Source organism: Haplochromis burtoni, unplaced genomic scaffold (genome assembly GCF_018398535.1).
Source record: "Haplochromis burtoni strain Fernald_Lab_line unplaced genomic scaffold, NCSU_Asbu1 Contig_440, whole genome shotgun sequence".
Classification (NCBI taxonomy): Eukaryota; Metazoa; Chordata; class Actinopteri; order Cichliformes; family Cichlidae; genus Haplochromis; species Haplochromis burtoni.
Window position 1 is genome coordinate 170,822 of NW_024582801.1, and position 17,850 is coordinate 188,671.

General features: G+C 38.4%; 2 protein-coding genes and 6 non-coding genes across 8 annotated transcripts in view; 4 read left to right on the plus strand and 4 right to left on the minus strand.

Annotated features, from left to right (window-relative positions):
• The window catches only part of wdfy2 (WD repeat and FYVE domain containing 2), a 36,530-nt gene extending 31,177 nt beyond the window's left edge, over positions 1 to 5,353 (plus strand). The window contains exons 9-12 of the mRNA XM_014340945.2: positions 940 to 1,041; positions 2,137 to 2,267; positions 2,370 to 2,478; positions 4,274 to 5,353. Of these exons, the coding sequence (XP_014196431.1) occupies positions 940 to 1,041; positions 2,137 to 2,267; positions 2,370 to 2,478; positions 4,274 to 4,303 (372 nt within the window). The 3' untranslated portion in view covers positions 4,304 to 5,353. The remainder of the gene's footprint in view (positions 1 to 939; positions 1,042 to 2,136; positions 2,268 to 2,369; positions 2,479 to 4,273) is intronic.
• A 1,981-nt stretch (positions 5,354 to 7,334) lies between these two features.
• On the minus strand, positions 7,335 to 11,392 carry dhrs12 (dehydrogenase/reductase (SDR family) member 12). The gene is made up of 10 exons (XM_005945002.3): positions 11,189 to 11,392; positions 10,516 to 10,649; positions 10,338 to 10,420; positions 9,968 to 10,060; positions 9,797 to 9,878; positions 9,359 to 9,420; positions 9,166 to 9,270; positions 8,990 to 9,080; positions 8,725 to 8,862; positions 7,335 to 7,788 (listed from the first exon to the last, which is right to left on the minus strand). The coding sequence occupies exons 1-10, from the start codon at positions 11,242 to 11,244 to the stop codon at positions 7,676 to 7,678; spliced, it is 957 nt and encodes a 318-aa protein (XP_005945064.1). The 5' UTR covers positions 11,245 to 11,392; the 3' UTR covers positions 7,335 to 7,675.
• Positions 11,393 to 11,642: 250 nt separating this feature from the next.
• On the plus strand, positions 11,643 to 11,751 carry trnal-caa. The gene is made up of 2 exons: positions 11,643 to 11,680; positions 11,706 to 11,751. It is a non-coding gene; the product is annotated as a tRNA-Leu (tRNA).
• Positions 11,752 to 14,280: 2,529 nt separating this feature from the next.
• LOC121812120 lies at positions 14,281 to 14,399 on the minus strand. Its single transcript, XR_006052879.1, has one exon. It is a non-coding gene; the product is annotated as a 5S ribosomal RNA (ribosomal RNA).
• A 411-nt stretch (positions 14,400 to 14,810) lies between these two features.
• trnal-caa lies at positions 14,811 to 14,920 on the plus strand. The gene is made up of 2 exons: positions 14,811 to 14,848; positions 14,875 to 14,920. It is a non-coding gene; the product is annotated as a tRNA-Leu (tRNA).
• A 991-nt stretch (positions 14,921 to 15,911) lies between these two features.
• LOC121812121 lies at positions 15,912 to 16,030 on the minus strand. The gene has a single exon (XR_006052880.1). It is a non-coding gene; the product is annotated as a 5S ribosomal RNA (ribosomal RNA).
• Positions 16,031 to 16,441: 411 nt separating this feature from the next.
• trnal-caa lies at positions 16,442 to 16,551 on the plus strand. Its single transcript has 2 exons — positions 16,442 to 16,479; positions 16,506 to 16,551. It is a non-coding gene; the product is annotated as a tRNA-Leu (tRNA).
• A 969-nt stretch (positions 16,552 to 17,520) lies between these two features.
• Positions 17,521 to 17,639, minus strand: LOC121812122. Its single transcript, XR_006052881.1, has one exon. It is a non-coding gene; the product is annotated as a 5S ribosomal RNA (ribosomal RNA).
• Between the last annotated feature and the right edge of the window lie 211 nt (positions 17,640 to 17,850).

Here is a 17,850-nt window from a genome sequence, read left to right on the forward strand (position 1 = left end):
TATGTATATAGATATATATCTAAGCGGTCATAAGCCGCTACTTTTTCCCACGCTGTGAACACTGTGGCATATACTGACGTGCGGCTAATGCATATTTTTTTTCATGCAGCCAAAAACATTTTGCCTGGTAACAGTAGACCAATCAAAATGATAAGTAGTGTATATGTACTGTATATATTTTTATCGGTTGTTAAGAGACGTTGTAATATTGTTTGTGCACCTTTCTGTAAAAAACCCACAAGCAACGTAATTTGTGTGTTACCGATCAGTACATATACTTAGAGGTAGCCGTGTTACAGGCGCTGTTCAAGGAAAAAAAGCATTTGAAGTATGTATTTTTGTATGTTACCATAACGTTTATGTTACCTTACGGATTAAATTAAACGTTAAAAATCCTCACGTGTAGTATTTCTGTGTAAATATCTCATATTACAGGTGAAACGCATACGGCTTAAAATCCGGTGCGGCCTGTACAAGTACAAAATTAATTTTCTTTCTACAATGAGAGCATGCTGCTTTTAATCAGGTGCGCTCTGTAGTCCGGGATTTACGGTACATGTTTTATACAGACTAAGGTTCGGGGGAAGTGTTTTTGTTCTGGAAAAATAACAGTATCCTGATTCCTGATGTCATGTTGTCAGAGTGAATTTGGATTTATTTCTGCTGTACAGCAAAACATATAAACAGCTCCCTCCCTCCCTGACTATAATTTATCCTTTTACACTTTTATTTACGTAGGAACGGAAGTAGCTGAGATCTATTGAATAAACACGACATTTAAACTGGGCTAAACCATCTTCTGACCCTCAATTTGTAGAAAAAGCTTCAGTCTCTCTTGGGTCAGCAATATAAGAAAAAATAATTGATTTGGCAGGTTTAAATATTTCTCCAGTGTTTATGTTGGAAGTCAAATGAGTTTTGAAATGTGCGTTTCCACAGACCCCAGAATGGCTGGACAGCGACTCCTGTCAGAAGTGTGAGCAGCCTTTCTTCTGGAACTTCAAACAGATGTGGGACAGTAAGAAGATCGGCCTACGGCAGGTACTGAGCGCACGCCCGTTAGCCGAGCACCTTGTTTTATTTCCACTCTTCTTTAAAAATACAAGTTATTATATATCAAATATATCATAACTCAGCTTCTCTGCTGCAGCAGATTCAGTGATGTGCAGCTCAGCCGCACTCAAAACGTATTCCAAACAGCTTTCTAACAAACAAGTCTCTATAACTCTTCACTTCTGCCACGCTAATGGCAAGCAAACATCCTGTGGCTGTTTTATTGCCTCAATTTCAGAAACTGCTTTATGTTGTGGTTACTCATTCCAAGTGTGTGTGTGTGTGTGTGTGTGTGTGTGCGAATCACAGTTCAAAGATACAGTAATAGGCGTTTTTTTGACTGCACAGCAGTCTGTTGAAACATTGTGTAGCGAGAACCAAACACAAAGCGCTGTAATGTTGGTGTTTCTATTTCACTGCACTGGAGGGGGGAAAAACACAAAGATTTTTGACTGTACACAAAAATGTTTCAGCATCACTGAGGAATGTGTATAGAGTGCTTCAAGCTGTATGCAGCTGATGAAATAAAACTTCAGTGTCAAAACAAGAAAATCTACCAGGTTGGTGGTCTTGCATTTTTAATGCTTAATGCAGATACAGATGTTATAATAAAAAGAGAAGTCGAGAACATTTTACCTGAAGTTTCAACGCGTGTGGACTCTTGGAAATGAATTGAAGTGGTCTGATTTAAGCCGATTTCAGACGTTGGATGGTTAACATTGCTAGTTTGATTCTGTTATTTGGACACGGGTCAGTGTTATGTTATGTTCCTCAAAGTCTCATTCAGACTTACAGCTGTGATGAAGTGTGTGTGCTGCAGCTGTCTGCAGACCTCACACAGTCTCCTAGAGAGAGAGAGATTGTCTGCTGGATAGGAATTATCAAAATGCATCACAACCAGTATCTTCTTGTAGCTTTCGAAACACAAAGTTCAAAACTTGGCCTTGACTTGGCGTATAAATTTGCTAAACATTTCATTGTAAGACAAAACAAAACAAAAAGCAAAACACCACCTCCATTTCTTTGATGAGAAATAAGATGTTGAATGAAAGCTGATGTGTTCGTATCCTCCTGTGTGCTCAGCACCACTGCAGGAAGTGCGGCCAGGCAGTGTGCGGCAAATGTTCGTCCAAACGCTCCACCATCCCCCTCATGGGATTCGAGTTCGAGGTGCGCGTGTGTGACAGCTGCCACGAGTCCATCAGTGACGAGGAGTGAGTAACAATCAGCTTCTGTTGTTGTCATATACTGAGCCTTTGTAGCTTTCCCAGTGATTCGCACACTATAACCGCTGGCGCTGCCTTTGTGTCTTGCAGTCGAGCACCCACAGCCACCTTCCACGACAGCAAGCACAGCATTGTTTACATGCACTACGAGCCCACCACTGGAAATCTGCTCACCTCTGGCACTGACAAGATTGTCAAGGTCTGGAAAAGTACAAGGAGTGTCTGTTGTGTTTGAGAGTCTTGGATAAGGCGTGCGGCACAGACAGTAACCCTTAGCTAGGGGTTCGGGTCATTCAGACATGAGGGTTATGTTTTCAGCCCGTTTAGACGTGCTTGTTTATGCTACAATCCCTGCTCTTAAAATAACTGCTCTTTTAGGGGGGACTGCCCCAGTGTCCGAGGTGGTAGTCAAGTCTTTTTTCAAGTATTTATTCATTTTAAGGAAATCCAGAGCATGTGAAAGCCTATAAAACACTGCAGGTAGCTGGAAACGGTGTGCTACACTATGACTGTCAGTCTAACACCCATTAATAAACCTTACATCAGGATGTGTTGCGTATTTAGATTAAATGCTTGGAGAATCCGAAGTCACTCAGAGGGAACACATTTGTTTTGGGCCTCTCGGGCAGCTCTGACAGACAAAGTTGGAGACTGGCTGGTGAAGAGTGAGCTGGAGAATATTTGCTACTTAAGAGTCAGATGCCTCTTACAGGGAGCTACTAAAGTGGTGACTACTGAGCTTTCACACTGTTTGGCTGGTATGTGAACAGGTAGTTCTTTGCGCTATGCACTAATATAATTTTCCCTTTAGTAAAATAATACACAGTGCAGGCTTTTTCAATGTACTTGAAAAAGATTTAATTAAAAGAATTAAATTGTCTATTTTATATATTAAGTATAGATAGATATAGATATATAGATAGATATAGATAGATAGATAATAGATAGATAGATAGATAGAGATAGATAGATAGATAGATAGATATAGATAGATAGATAGATAGATAGATAGATATAGATAGATAGATGATAGATATAGAGATAGATAGATAGATAGATATAGAGATAGATAGATAGATAGAATAGAGATAGATAGATAGAGTATAGAATAGATAGATATAGATAGATAGATAGATAGATATAGATAGTATAGATAGAGATAGAGATAGATAGATAGATAGATTAGATATAGAGATAGATATGATAGATAGATATAGAGATAGATATAGATAGATGATATATAGATAATAGATATATAGATATAGATATAGATATAGATATATAGATATAGAGATAGATAGATATAGAGATATAGATATAGATATAGAGATATAGATATAGATATATATGACTAGCAGAGTAACTGTAAGCACAACTGAGTTATTCTGCAGTACTCGATACATTGCACGAATATAATAAAAAATAGCTAAAATCAGGTTTTCTCCGTTCTGGTCTTGGTTTTAATAACATGTCAGTTCAGTTAACTAATTTGCTTTCTGCCCTTTTGTCATTTATTTGTTGAGCTCCACCATAGAGAGCCATTAAGTAGCCACTCTGGAAAGTCAAATATGTGGAGGAGTCGATTTAGAGCCCGCATGTTCCTTCATAAAAACATTTATATTGGGCCCCAGTGTGTCAGTAATCATATTCTAAAACAAAGTGATAATGTACGTCACAGTATTTCTTCTTTGACCCACCCTGTTGACTGTATAACTGCCTCTCTGCTGATTACCAGTTCTAGCTACTGGGTCAAATATTGTTCTCCTATTTTTAAAAAATTCACGTGTTAATTTAGTCAAAAACACGCTTAAATTATTGTCTTTTAAAAATTGCATTAGTTAAAGTCGACAAATTACATAGAGTATCTGATTCAAATCCAACAAACGGATGATGATAGTGTTGCACATGTCTGAGCTATGAGGGGGGGTCACAGAAACACAGCTTTAACTGTTTCTGCTTAAATGGACTGACGGTTACTTGTGTTTTGTCTGCAGCTATGGGACATGACTCCTGTGGTGTCCTGAGATCTGTGGATAACAAGCAGTCAGCAGAAATCTGTTTGACAAACTGTCGAGGTGCCAGTACCACTGGGAAGAGAAACAGGGTGAGAGCTCCAGCAGGATCGATGTCATCTGGATAATATTTAGCAGTTTTTTAACGTGTAGCGGTTGCTGTTGAACATTTACAGCGAGGGCACTGCAGGCCAGTGAAGCCTGAGAACCATACAGGCTTTGTTTGACACAAGGTTACAGAGAGTTGCTGGTGGATGGTGGGTCTCTCTGTGTATGTGTGTCTGTACAGTGTGCGAAAGGTTGAGGCATTTCCCTTTGTAAGTTATCGACACACCTCATTTACTTAATTTCCATGCATTCCTTTCCAGTTTCAAACTGGAAATTCATGAAACAGTCTTATGAAACCTGCTTGCACTGCGGGAACTTGTCAAACCCAGACTTTATTTTCTGTAGATGTGAAGCACCTTGTTAAACAGACTGGCAAAATCAAACGTGCATTCCTACTGAACTGGCTGCAGATCCTTAACAAAACAGGAGCTTATGATTTTCATTTGCACCAGCAGCTGTTCAGACCTGCACGTGTTGTTTTTTACCTTCTGCAGACAGAGAATTTAAAAGTGACGCTCCTTTTATTATATTCCATTTAACATTAGGTACCTGCCACCTGTTATAGTGACAACCTAAACTGTCACACTGACCTGTTTAACACAAAATGTCGTCTTTTTGGCATAACATACTGACATAACCCTCAGACCCTAGGCTTTGTTGTCTGTATATACAGGCTGATATTACAAAAAATGTTTGTAGTTGAAATAGCAGCAAAGTGTGAGCCTCCAAACTGCCCAATTCTCTCACAAACTTACTTTCTTTTATCTTTTTTTTAGGTTTTCCCAACTATTTCATTTATTTTATTGTTTTAGTATAATCATCAATGCAGCATGGCACTCACATGTGTCTTAAGAGCAGAAAATACAATATGTTCATAGTAAGCACTGAACATTTGGGTGTTTTACAGGTTTAAATGTCAAAAATAGAACCTAAAATAAAAACAGCCTCGAGCAGTAAAAATAAACAAAACAGGTGTCACTTGTGTAGAAGATGTTCTAGTTCTTGCCTGTAAATGCTGCTCGTGAGCATGTCATTAATGTCGGCAGGTGTGCTGTTTCTCAGGTGCTTCACATCACTCACACTGTGTGCGCTTATTATACAAATCATGTTTTGTTTTTTTTGTTTTTCGTCTGGTCTGACCTGACAGTATCATCCGAGGGAGACTTTTTCTTAGGCTGCAACACCTGATATCAAGCACTAGAGGGAAGAAGTAGCATAAAACGCAGCTTTAGTTCAGATTTATGCTGAAACGCTTGTGGATGGAAACAACTTAAAAAACCTGCATAAACTACATTACCTACATTAGGAGCTTTATGTCTTCTGTACTCACTGTAATGCTGGTGTGCAAACACATGGAGGCCTCAGATGTAGATGCACCCAGTCCACTGAGTGTTAAAAGACTGGATATCATGCAGACCTCGTGGCGTTTTCATACTGGTCTGGTAAAAAAAACTCCAGGCAAATGGATGCTCTTTGGTTTGCAACCTCACCACGCTTCTGTATCATGTCAGAACAAGCAAATTTGTAACAAATTGACAGTATGAGCAAGAAATCCAAAGTTTACAAGGTTGGGAAGTTTTCAAGGATACTGATGATACTGCAGACTCTTGTTGTTGTAGTGTAAGCACACACAGTGTTTATCTAAACCCACTGATGTGCAGAGCGCACCTTTCAGATTGTGTAATCTAGCATGAAGCCAGCTGACATTTTGTACTTCCTGTCCTTTACAGCTGTGGAACTGTTTTCTGAGATTATTTATTATTGTAAGTGTGGTTTAAACGTTTTTGACATTCAAAAGCACATATCATCAAGCTCGTCAGTGGCAGCATGCACAGAATAGAAAGTAAGCTAACGAACACGACATTGATTTGTCCCCACTGTTACTGTTTTTAAACGTCTCGATACTGACTGACTTTACTGTCGATGCACTGGAATCAACAAGCAAAAATATCTCAAGTTCATGCTGTGAAGACTAAGTATGTCTTTAGTTATCATTACACTTGTGCTTTAATGATCTGCTCAGCCGATAACTATTCTTAGTGTTCGTACAGTTCAAGCCCAAAGATGAGATTTTCTACAACTATAGAACGATGGAAAACTGTACATCACTTTACAGCCACGAATAAAAGTATAGCAGCTGTTTACTTGTGAATGTGAAACTTTGGGTACTAAGACTTTAAAGGTCCTTACCAGTGTTTCAGCTCCGTTATAGTAATTGTGTCATTTCGAATGCACGGCAAGCTCATTTATTGTCACTCTGTATTGAATCTAATGTAATGTGGTGCCTGCGTGGAACAGGAGTACAAAAAAATCCAAAGAACTGCAACAAAGCAGCTTTTTTCTTTGCTGGCATCATGTGAAGTGCACGTGGAAGTGATAATTGGTGCAGTCTGGGTTTTCACAATGATGTGAAAACCCAGACTGCACAGGAGATGCACATCTTTCTAGATACTAATATAGGATTTCTGCATTCAAAATGAATGGATGCAATAAATCAGTCTTTGGCCAGTGGTCTGTGTTTCTGTCCCAGGAAAGAAAACAATTGTTGTTGTGTCCTTCAATGTAATTATGTGTATAAATTACATATTAAAAGAGGAGGTATTCACCTGCTCAACTATATTTGAGTCCAGTGTTTGTTTATTGGATCGCAGCTGTGATTTTAGGGCTCTTGCTGCAGTGTTGAGTTCTTTGACTGCAAACTGAAACCGGCAGATATTCGACGACTTTAACTGGAGTCTTCGTTTCAGCAGCTTCATCGGACTTTGCTCGGCAACACAGACTTTCTCCTTTTTCCCCAGGTATTGCAACACATGACACATGCAAAAGGAGATGATCCACCCAGGGAGAAACGTCTTTAAAAATTACATTTCAAAGTAGCCAAAATACACCAGAAACACAGGTGCACACAACCCCTTATGAAGAAACTGCAAGTAAACAGGTAAAATTCTTATTTAATGAAATCAGATAAGAAATTCAACATAAATTAAAATGCATAATTGTTAGTGTGTACATATGTTCATAAGCTTTACAAATAGGAAGTATATATATTTATTTATTTTTGATTAACCAAGGAGCAAAAATAAAGTACAAGTCATCTTTCCGTAAACAACCACATTTACTTCACTAGATTTTGTTTTTTTGTATATTTTAAGTAAAAGGTTGTTCTTGGAGGTTGAAGCTTTTCTGTATATTAAAAAAAAGATTGTGTAAACATTAGTAATCTGTGAGGAGTGCTTGTTTTTTTTTCCCCCTTTTACAGAAACTGTTTTTGAGGTATTAAGGTTTGAACTTTTGGGCGAACTCGTCCAGCGCTGCCAGAAGCTTCTCCTCCTCTTGCGGTGTTGACCGGGAGGAGGCGAGGGGCAAGTGTGTCGCCACTCCTTTACGATCTGAAAGACATTTTATGCGAATACATGAGACATAACACAAAACTGTGTGACATTTAAGTGATCGATTATAAAAATGAGTTTAAATATAGGAGTTTTGCAGCATCACAAAAACATGAACATCTTTGATCAATACTATTAAGCTACAATTACGCTCATGAATCACTTTATTGAAGATTAAACTTTTGGAACAAACTAAATAACCTGTGATTACAAATTTCATTTATGACTGTAAAAATGACAGAGTCGATTTTGCTTCCGATTTATGCAAAAAGTGAAACTGCTACTGGTCCAGGTGTTCAAATCTATCGGTGGTTTTCCTGCATGTTACGATCTTGGCAACAGACAGTCTCTACCAGCTGATAGAGCGCAGACAGTTCTGCTGCCTGCAGTAACGTCCGCTATCGTGGAGGAGCTAGAGAGGAAACGACTGAATTTCAATGCTGGAGCTTTTTCCAGCAGTCATCTTGATCATCACGGGGAATGAGAGGTGTATGGATGAGTTTGGTGAGCTGTAAGGCGCCAGTCTCGTTACAGCGAGATTATGACAGACTCATAATTCCCAGACTACTGTGTGACTGTAGCTAGAATTTTTTGGGTGGACAGGGACCCAAAAAAGTCCATTAATCTGAGTGTTAAGAAGAAATATGGAGGGATTTCCCTATTTGTGATTGAAGGCGTAGTTTAATTCTAGACATGTTACTGCGAAACAACGTTTCTGTGGCCTCATTATTGAAGTCCCAGCTGTGGGAACAGTCATTGCTGCTGCTGGTTGAATCCAGTTGAAACTGACACAGATGTCATTCAAATGAAGCATTTGTAAAGTATTAGCAAGTGCTTAATACATAATTTATATCTTTTGCTACCCTTCAAGTTCCTTAGTTTCTCTCTGTGATTACAGAGAAAACCATGTTAGATATTTGCAAGTCTTTTTCTGACCTTGAAAGAAGAGCCCGCTCGGTTGCTTGGCGGCTGCTGCGGATACGGCGAGCCACACCACGGTGTCAGCTCCCATGGCCTCCGTCCTCAGCTTGGACTTCATCCTAGCGTGGAATGAAGGCATGGAGGTCTGGACCGCTACAGAGAGAAAATTCAAAACTTAAGTCACAGAGACAACATTCTCTTGTCAAAGGTTGTTATTCCATGAAAAACATTTATCTTCCAGTTAAATTCTTAAGTTTTAAAGTATCTTTCTTTTCTTCACCTGGTGTGTCTGCCCAGCCGGGGTGCATGCTGGAGAAGTGGATCTCTTTGTTCTGAGCAGCCCATCTTTCTGTCAGGATCACCTGCTGCCTCTGCCAGACAAAGAAAAAAAATGCATATCAATATAAATACCACAACAATTCCTCTGTAGACCGCTACGTCTTTCAGTCACTCTACTTTATTCTGAGCGTAGGCCATGGTCCCGTCAAATGTCCCCTTCTCAAATTGGAGGTCGTCCACGTCCAATTTCTGTGTGAGCATGCCACCTGAAGACACAGTAATCTGGAGCGGAAACAGAAGAAATTGTTCATTTTCAGTCGTGCATTTGTACATCCTGGTTATTTTTTTGTGCCGTTGTAATTCAACCCACCACTCTCGGGTCTTCGACCTTCTTCAGTGCAGGTATCAGTGCAGTGGTGAGGATGTATGTACCTGAAAAACAAAGTTACGCACAAAAGACTTTTTATTTATAGCCAATATTAGTCTTTCACATACTTTTTTTGTTGCAAATTTGCAGAAATGACATTAAATAACAACATAATTTGTCAAATAAGGCCAAAACCAGTGATCATTACAATCACCTCCCCTAAATTTAAATACAAAATGCTTATTTTAATGTTAATATTTTACATTTTGCCTATTTTGGAAGTTTTTTTAAGACCATCTTAATTACAGTCAGTCCTGAGAAGTCATTTTTGCAGGAAAGAAAATGTTGAACACTATCATTTTACACAAAGTTACGATTTAAAAACCCCAGCTTCCTTTTTGTTGTTAAAACTTCCATCTGAAATATGTGTTCTCGTCTTACCCAACGTATTCGTGGCAAAGTTCTTCTCCAAACCCTCCTCAGTTAGTTCTCTCTGGTTGACCATACAGCCCGCATTGTTGATCTGAGAACCACCATAAACAGATTGAGATTAACGTTAACGTTAAAATATGTTTACTGCAGATGAGCCACAACATATCTGCAGTTACCCACCAACACATGCAGTGTGTTGTTCTGTGAGAAGCTCTGCGCAAACTCCCACACTTGCCTGGCGCTCGACATGTCAACAATGTGGACGTGAACATTCTGGGAATAGACAGGAAAATTAAAGGTGTGGGTTAGTTTTAAGTCTAATCTAATTGGGTGGAAAAGCAGGTATGAATATTCTCATCTATTTTGTTTTGTTTGATTGCTTTATTTTCATTCACGTTTCTTTACAGAACATTTTAAAAATCTGATGGAAAAAAAACAAGAATGTGAGCATATTTTTATTAAAGAAAAAGCAAAGCTTCACTTTATTTCTGGGAGAGAACTCCTGTATAAAAAAGAAAAAACTCAGACAGATGAACAGTTAAAATCTCACCTCATTTTTACTGCTTTCAACAATTTCACCTTTGGCTGCTTCTGCTCGCCCCTTGTTTCGACACACCATGTGAACCGTTCCCCCTACAGACACAAAGGAAAACATGATCAACATTTGACACACACAAATACCAGAAGGAAGGAGGAAAAGTGCCTTCTGTCAGCTGTGAGACTCTCACCTCTCTTAGCGATTTCCTGCGCTGCAGCTTTCCCTATCCCGCTGTTGGCACCTGTCACCATGAAGGACCTTCCATTCAGGTTTACATCCAGGTCAGCTGGAACAAAATGCTTTGCTGCTGCTTCATAGCCACTCCTGGTACGAGCAAAGAGGAATGTGTGAGCACATTACACTGTCACCCATATTTCTACATGCACTGATGTAACAGTGTCATCACTATTGGGTGTGGTTACTAGGATACAATAAGCATACCATAAGCAAATCACAAAATATAACGGCCTAATAATTTGGGTAATTTATCAAGTAAAACAGTCTTCCTCCAAATGACACTCTCCTGCTTTATACATGTCTTTATCCACTGTGTTAATTTGGGTTACTGGTCACGTCAGAAAACATATGTAAGAAGCACTTTCACTGTTTCAAACATCTTTTAAAGAGGTTGTAGTCCTGATTATAAGGTAAGCTTGCAGCATTGTGTAATCGTTTACCTGTAGCATGATGTCGGACACAAACGCGCAGTAACCGAGTGCTATCACTAACAAAGCAAACATGTAGTTAAACTTTGGGCGGCGTGTCAGAAGGTTATGTAGCCTATATGTACTGCAAACAATTAAGACTACAAGTCATTTGACTACATAATAGAGTCCTATTAGAAAAGGAAACTGTCTACTTACTTTGTATACTCCTGGAGTCCTTTGACAAGCCACACAGTATTCCTGTAAAAGGACATTTTAATACGCGCAGCTTCTCTACACAATTGGCTCTTTAGTCGCCCTAACAGTGGACACAGTCCAGTATTTGCATTTCATAAGGATGACTGCAGCTTGTTATGTAGTAAGCGAAGGTCTGTAGTGAGAGATGGGCGGAGAATCACGTGTAAAAGCACCGGAAGTGTATTTCATAACGTATGTATACTGCCCCTGGCGGAAATGTTCGCTTACTGCTGTTCCGTAAACAGCTGCGAAACAAACCATCCTTTCATTTAAACAAACGAATTTAAGCTCAGTTTGAACTGATGTCAAAGAACCTAAAGGAGAAATGGCTGTTCGATGCATCTCTGGCAGTCACAATCGTGACACAGTGAGTTGTAATTATATGAGTGTTTGTTTCGGCTCGTTCGACAGAGTTGTCAGGATGGCCGAGTGGTCTAAGGCGCCAGACTCAAGGTTAAACCTTCCTGTAAAACGGGACTTCTGGTCTCCGAATGGAGGCGTGGGTTCGAATCCCACTTCTGACAATACTTTTTTTCTTTCTGTGGGCTACGCTGATTTCTTTCGTCGTTCTTCGCTAACTACGTTTATATAACATGTTATCTTACAGGATACATTATCGTCCCTTCTCCGCGAATGAAAAAACATTCTTAAAACACTGACATCTTTTAAGACTACTATGCATTTTAATACTACTAATAAACCGTGTTTACGTTTAAAAATAAAATACGGAAACAGAATCGTAGTTTATAATCCGCACATTTCTCCTTCAGGGTAATTCATTCATAATCACATGTCAGTTTAACTACATGTAAAGTGCTGCCAGAGACAATAAATAAAAAAAAAAAAAGTCGAGTCTGTGCTTAAAAAGCTGTTATGTATTTTACTTAGATCTCCGTCTCGGTCTTGAACTGATAATTTATAATATATGCTTAAAAACTTGAGTTTACCGTCTTCTGGCCTCAGATATCCAGGAGTACATATTACCAGTTCGTTTAAAGCTTTCCAAACTGCAAATACGGCAGACGGGAGCGGCCGAAGAGTGAACTGTCAAAAGTAAGTACTGAATATGATGTCACTTATTTATGTGCGAATGTTTAATAACGAAGAACATTAAAACTTTGCTGTTGGCCACATGTCGGCAATGTTATGTGACATTAGTGATGTCTGTACTTTCAGCGTTAACTTGGTTGTAAAGCCTTATCACAACACACATGCACACACACACACCACCTCAGACACACAGACACACACCACACCATATACTACTATTGTATTATAGTGGGTGTCCTATTAGATACATAGATGTGATTATACCGTATTCTATCTAGAATTCATATCATAATAGATTATTATATACTCTATCTAATCTATCTATAGACTAGTATATGCATCAGAGCATTATCTATCTATCCCATAGGACTAGATATATCTCAGTCTATTACGTATCTATAGCATAGATAGATAGATTAGAATACTAGTCTACTATATGCGATATAAGTCGGTATCTATGCGTTATAGAATATATATTAGAGTATATCCAGTATCTTATCGTATCTATAGATAGATAGACATATATCTATCTATCTATCTATAGACATAGGTTATATGATTAGAAATAGATCTTATCTACGTAGGAGAGATTCAGATATATCTAGTCTATCTATCTATAGAGATAGATAGATAGTATATCTTATCTTATATAGATAGATATTATCTATTCGTACTATACGCTAGTAGATAATCATGTAAATTATGTGAGCTTATTCTATCTAATCTATTATATAACGTATAGATATATCTATGCTTATGCTAATAGGAGTAGAGATATAATCTAGTCTATGCACCTAATAGATAGATAGATAGATAGAGATTGAAGATCTATTATTCTAGTATCTTATAGTATTAGTATAGTGAGGATAGTGAGGTCTATCTATCTATCTTATGAGATAGATATATCTATCTAGATATATCTATCTATCTATCTAGATATATCTATCTATCTAGATATATCTATCTATCTATCTAGATATATCTATCTATCTATCTAGATATATCTATCTATCTATCTATCTATATCTCCCTATCTATATCTATATATAGATATATCTCCCTATCTATCTATCTATATATAGATATATCTCTATATCTCTCTCTCTATCTATATATATATATATCTCTCTATCTCTCTCTCTATCTATATATAGATATATCTCTCTATCTCTCTCTCTATCTATATATAGATATATCTCTCTATCTCTCTCTATATCTATATATATATCTACATCTCTCTCTCTCTATATATATATATATATATCTCTCTCTATCTCTATCTATATCTAATATATCTCTCTATCTCTCTCTCTATCTATATATAGCATAATCTATCATATCTAACATATTAAAATAACAATATTTGTCTGTTATGTATAATACATCTATACACAGATACAGATACTTGTCTGCGAGTGAAGATTTAAGGTGATAGGAAATATATATATTAGTATATATATATATATATATATATATATATCATAATAATCTGACAATACTATAATATTGTGCCATATTATATTTACATTACCACAGTGAGATGACTTTAGTCTCATGAACAACATCTAGCTAATTGTTATTTACTAACTAATCTTAAATGACTGTTCAGCACAGAAATGAAGCCCAACAATCATGTTTTACAGTCCCGTGGTCTCAGCCTCAGATACTCAACTAATCAAAGTGATGTCATGACAAAAATGAATGACCATCAAAACATCTTTTCTCCTTCATTTCTGTCACACAAAGCAGTATGTAACGTTTCTCGCGGTTAGTATCATGGTTGCTAGGCAACCTGAACAGCGCGACGAAGGCTAGACCGTCCTATTTCACACGCCTCTCACTTCCGCACTTCTCGAGTACGCACCGTACGTAGTACGAGTAGTGCGCGTACTTCAAGCGTGCAGATCCTGAATTGGGACACAGCCATTGTCAAGTACTCGTTATTGTTTTGAAAGCCTTGTTGTAACGAAGCAACAGCGCCGCCTGGTGTATAAATGAAAAAAAGCTTACAGCACCTGGTATTCCCAGGCGGTCTCCCATCCAAGTACTGACCAGGCCCGACCCTGCTTAGCTTCCGAGATCAGACGAGATCGGGCGTGTTCAGGGTGGTATGGCCGTAAGCGACTGTCATAGTAACAGGAAACATATTTATATGCAACAACAAAGGCTGGACGCTAAAACAAATGTAATGCAACGTGTTCAGGGTGGTATGGCCGTAAGCGAGTGTGGCGCTAACAAGAAGCATATTTATAGCTATTTAGTCCAATTCTCAACACAGGTCGGCTCTTTGAGTCGTGTTTTTTGTCTTTTCTCTTCCTGGCGGTGCCTCTATGTTTTTCTTATTAACGGAAAGACGAAATAAAAACAGAAAATAAAAGTGAGCCGTAACCCAAACAAACTTAAGGTTTTTAATAAACTCTACGCTAAACTCTTTAAAAAATGCCGCTTGTCTTTACAAAGTGATACAAAGTCTCAGCTGCAAACTTTGGTTAGCAGCAGTGAAACAGCTTTCTGACGGCCGGGGATCGCAGTTGTCAGGATGGCCGAGCGGTCTAAGGCGCCAGACTCAAGGTGACAAACCTTCCTCAACACGGGACTTCTGGTCTCCGAATGGAGGCGTGGGTTCGAATCCCACTTCTGACAATACTTTTTTTGTTCGTTTTAAAAATTATTAATAAAAACTATTATTCAGTTTAGCTTTAGTTAAGTACCTTGATAACGACCACTTTACAAATCCTGCTTTGTATACGAATCAAAACCTTTTTAAAGCTGAAAAATAGGATAGGACAAATAGGATAGGATAGGACGATAGGACAAAAAATGTGTAACTGTGACATGAAAAATTCTTTCAACAAGGAGTTCCTCAAATAGGCACACATTAACATTTTTACAATTCAGTGCTCTTGTAGCAGAAATACTGTAGATATATAATGATAAGTCAGTGATATATGTATATACACTATATACACCCACTATATATATATATATATATATATATATATATATATATATATATATATATATATATATATATATATATATATATATATATATATATATATATATATATATAATATATATATATATATATATATATATATATATATATATATCATAATAATCTGACAATACTATAATATTGGCCATATTATATTTACATTACCACAGTGAGATGACTTTAGTCTCATGAACAACATTAGCTAATTGTTATTTACTAACTAATCTTAAATGACTGTTCAGCACAGAAATGAAGCCCAACAATCATGTTTTACAGTCCCGTGGTCTCAGCCTCAGATACTCAACTAATCAAAGTGATGTCATGACAAAAATGAATGACCAACAAAACATTTTTCTCCTTCATTTCTGTCAAACAAAGCTGTATGTAACGTTTCTCGCGGTTAGTATCATGGTTGCTAGGCAACCTGAACAGCGCGACGAAGGCTAGACCGTCCCATTTCACAAGCCTCTCACTTCCGCACTTCTCGTACGCACCGTACGTAGTACGCGTAGTGCGCGTACTTCAAGCGTGCAGATCCTGAATTGGGACACAGCATTGTCAAGTGTATTAGTTTTTGAAAGCCTGTCCACTGAGAGAGCAGCGGCGCCCTCTGCAGTTTGTGTGTGGAAGTGCAAAAGCTTACAGCACCTGGTATTCCCAGGCGGTCTCCCATCCAAGTACTGACCAGGCCCGACCCTGCTTAGCTTCCGAGATCAGACGAGATCGGGCGTGTTCAGGGTGGTATGGCCGTAAGCGACTGTCATAGTAACAGGAAACATATTTATATGCAACAACAAGGCGGACAGAATAATGTAATGCAACGTGTTCAGGGTGGTATGGCCGTAAGCGAGTGTGGCGCTAACAAGAAGCATATTTATAGCTATTTAGTCCAATTCTCAACAGAGGTCGGCTCTTTGAGTCGTGTTTTTTGTCTTTTCTCTTCCTTGCGGTGCCTCTATGTTTTTCTTATTAACGGAAAGACGAAATAAAAACAGAAAATAAAAGTGAGCCGTAACCCAAACAAACTTAAGGTTTTTAATAAACTCTACGCTAAACTCTTTAAAAAATGCCGCTTGTCTTTACAAAGTGATACAAAGTCTCAGCTGCAAACTTTGGTTAGCAGACCCCTACTAGAAACAGCTTTCTGACGGCCGGGGATCGCAGTTGTCAGGATGGCCGAGCGGTCTAAGGCGCCAGACTCAAGGTGACAAACCTTCCTCAACACGGGACTTCTGGTCTCCGAATGGAGGCGTGGGTTCGAATCCCACTTCTGACAATACTTTTTTTTGTTCGTTTTAAAAATTATTAATAAAAACTATTATTCAGTTTAGCTTTAGTTAAGTACCTTGATAACGACCACTTTACAAATCCTGCTTTGTATACGAATCAAAACCTTTTTAAAGCTGAAAAATAGGATAGGACAAATAGGATAGGATAGGACGATAGGACAAAAAATGTGTAACTGTGACATGAAAAATTCTTTCAACAAGGAGTTCCTCAAATAGGCACACATTAACATTTTTACAATTCAGTGCTCTTGTAGCAGAAATACTGATTATTTTACTTATCTGTCTCCTCCCATCTCCACACCACTTTACCCTTACCTCACTTCTCATTCCTTAGGCCTACCCCCTCAATAAAACCATCTTCCCACTCTTCTAATCACTCTTTTTTCACCTCCACATTGCTGATAGTTGAGTTTTTCATCCACTCTTCTGTCATCATCTATGACAGGGGTGTGGAACTCCAGGCCTCAAGGGCCAGTGTCCTGCAGGTTTTAGATCTCACCCTGAGCCAACACACCTGAGTCAAATGATTAGTTCATCACCAGGCCTCTAGCGAACTTCAAGACATGCCGAGGAGGTTTTTTAGCCATTTAAATCATCTGTGTTGGATCAAGGACACATCTAAAACCTGCTGGACACTGGCCCTTGATGTAATTTGTAATTTGATTGCTGTATATCTTTCAGCAATGATACCAGATCATTACTTGTGAACATGATAACTTACACTGAGGCAGGTTCTAGCTATGTGCAGCCCAACACATCCACCCAAAAAAGAAAAACTCTCCCACCTCTCATGGTCTTAATGTGATCAGAGGTACAATGAAATGTTGAACTTAGTGCAAGTAAAACCCACACAAACAGCCATTTTTGATAAATATATAAAATTTCACCTCTCAGTCTTTCCCCCATAGCTGTGTCCCCCGATGAGGAGTAGCAGCGCCCCCTGGTGTATGAAAAAAAGCTTACAGCACCTGGTATTCCCAGGCGGTCTCCCATCCAAGTACTGACCAGGCCCGACCCTGCTTAGCTTCCGAGATCAGACGAGATCGGGCGTGTTCAGGGTGGTATGGCCGTAAGCGAAGAAGTTCACATGAAGCATATTTATATGCAACAAAGTACAAACACGATGCAGTGATATTTTCCTCTACGAAATAAATCAGGTCTTAATAACTTAGGATTCGTACTGAAGATAAAACAAACTTGCTCTTTGTTTTTCTATTTATATGTTTTCAGTTTGCAAAACCTGGAAAGTGTATTGACTCCTACATGTCACTGTTGTACCGTTTTTG

Bases quoted from the DNA above. Each gene is read 5' to 3' on its own strand.
- dhrs12 (XM_005945002.3), bottom strand. From the start codon at position 11,244: ATGTCCTTTTACAGGAATACTGTGTGGCTTGTCAAAGGACTCCAGGAG. The intron at 10,061-10,337 runs GTGAGATTTTAA...GTCTATTCCCAG, and splicing joins TTGAAAGCAGTAAAAATGAG to AATGTTCACGTCCACATTGT. The intron at 7,789-8,724 runs GTCAGAAAAAGA...AATGTCTTTCAG, and splicing joins GAGCGGGCTCTTCTTTCAAG to ATCGTAAAGGAGTGGCGACA.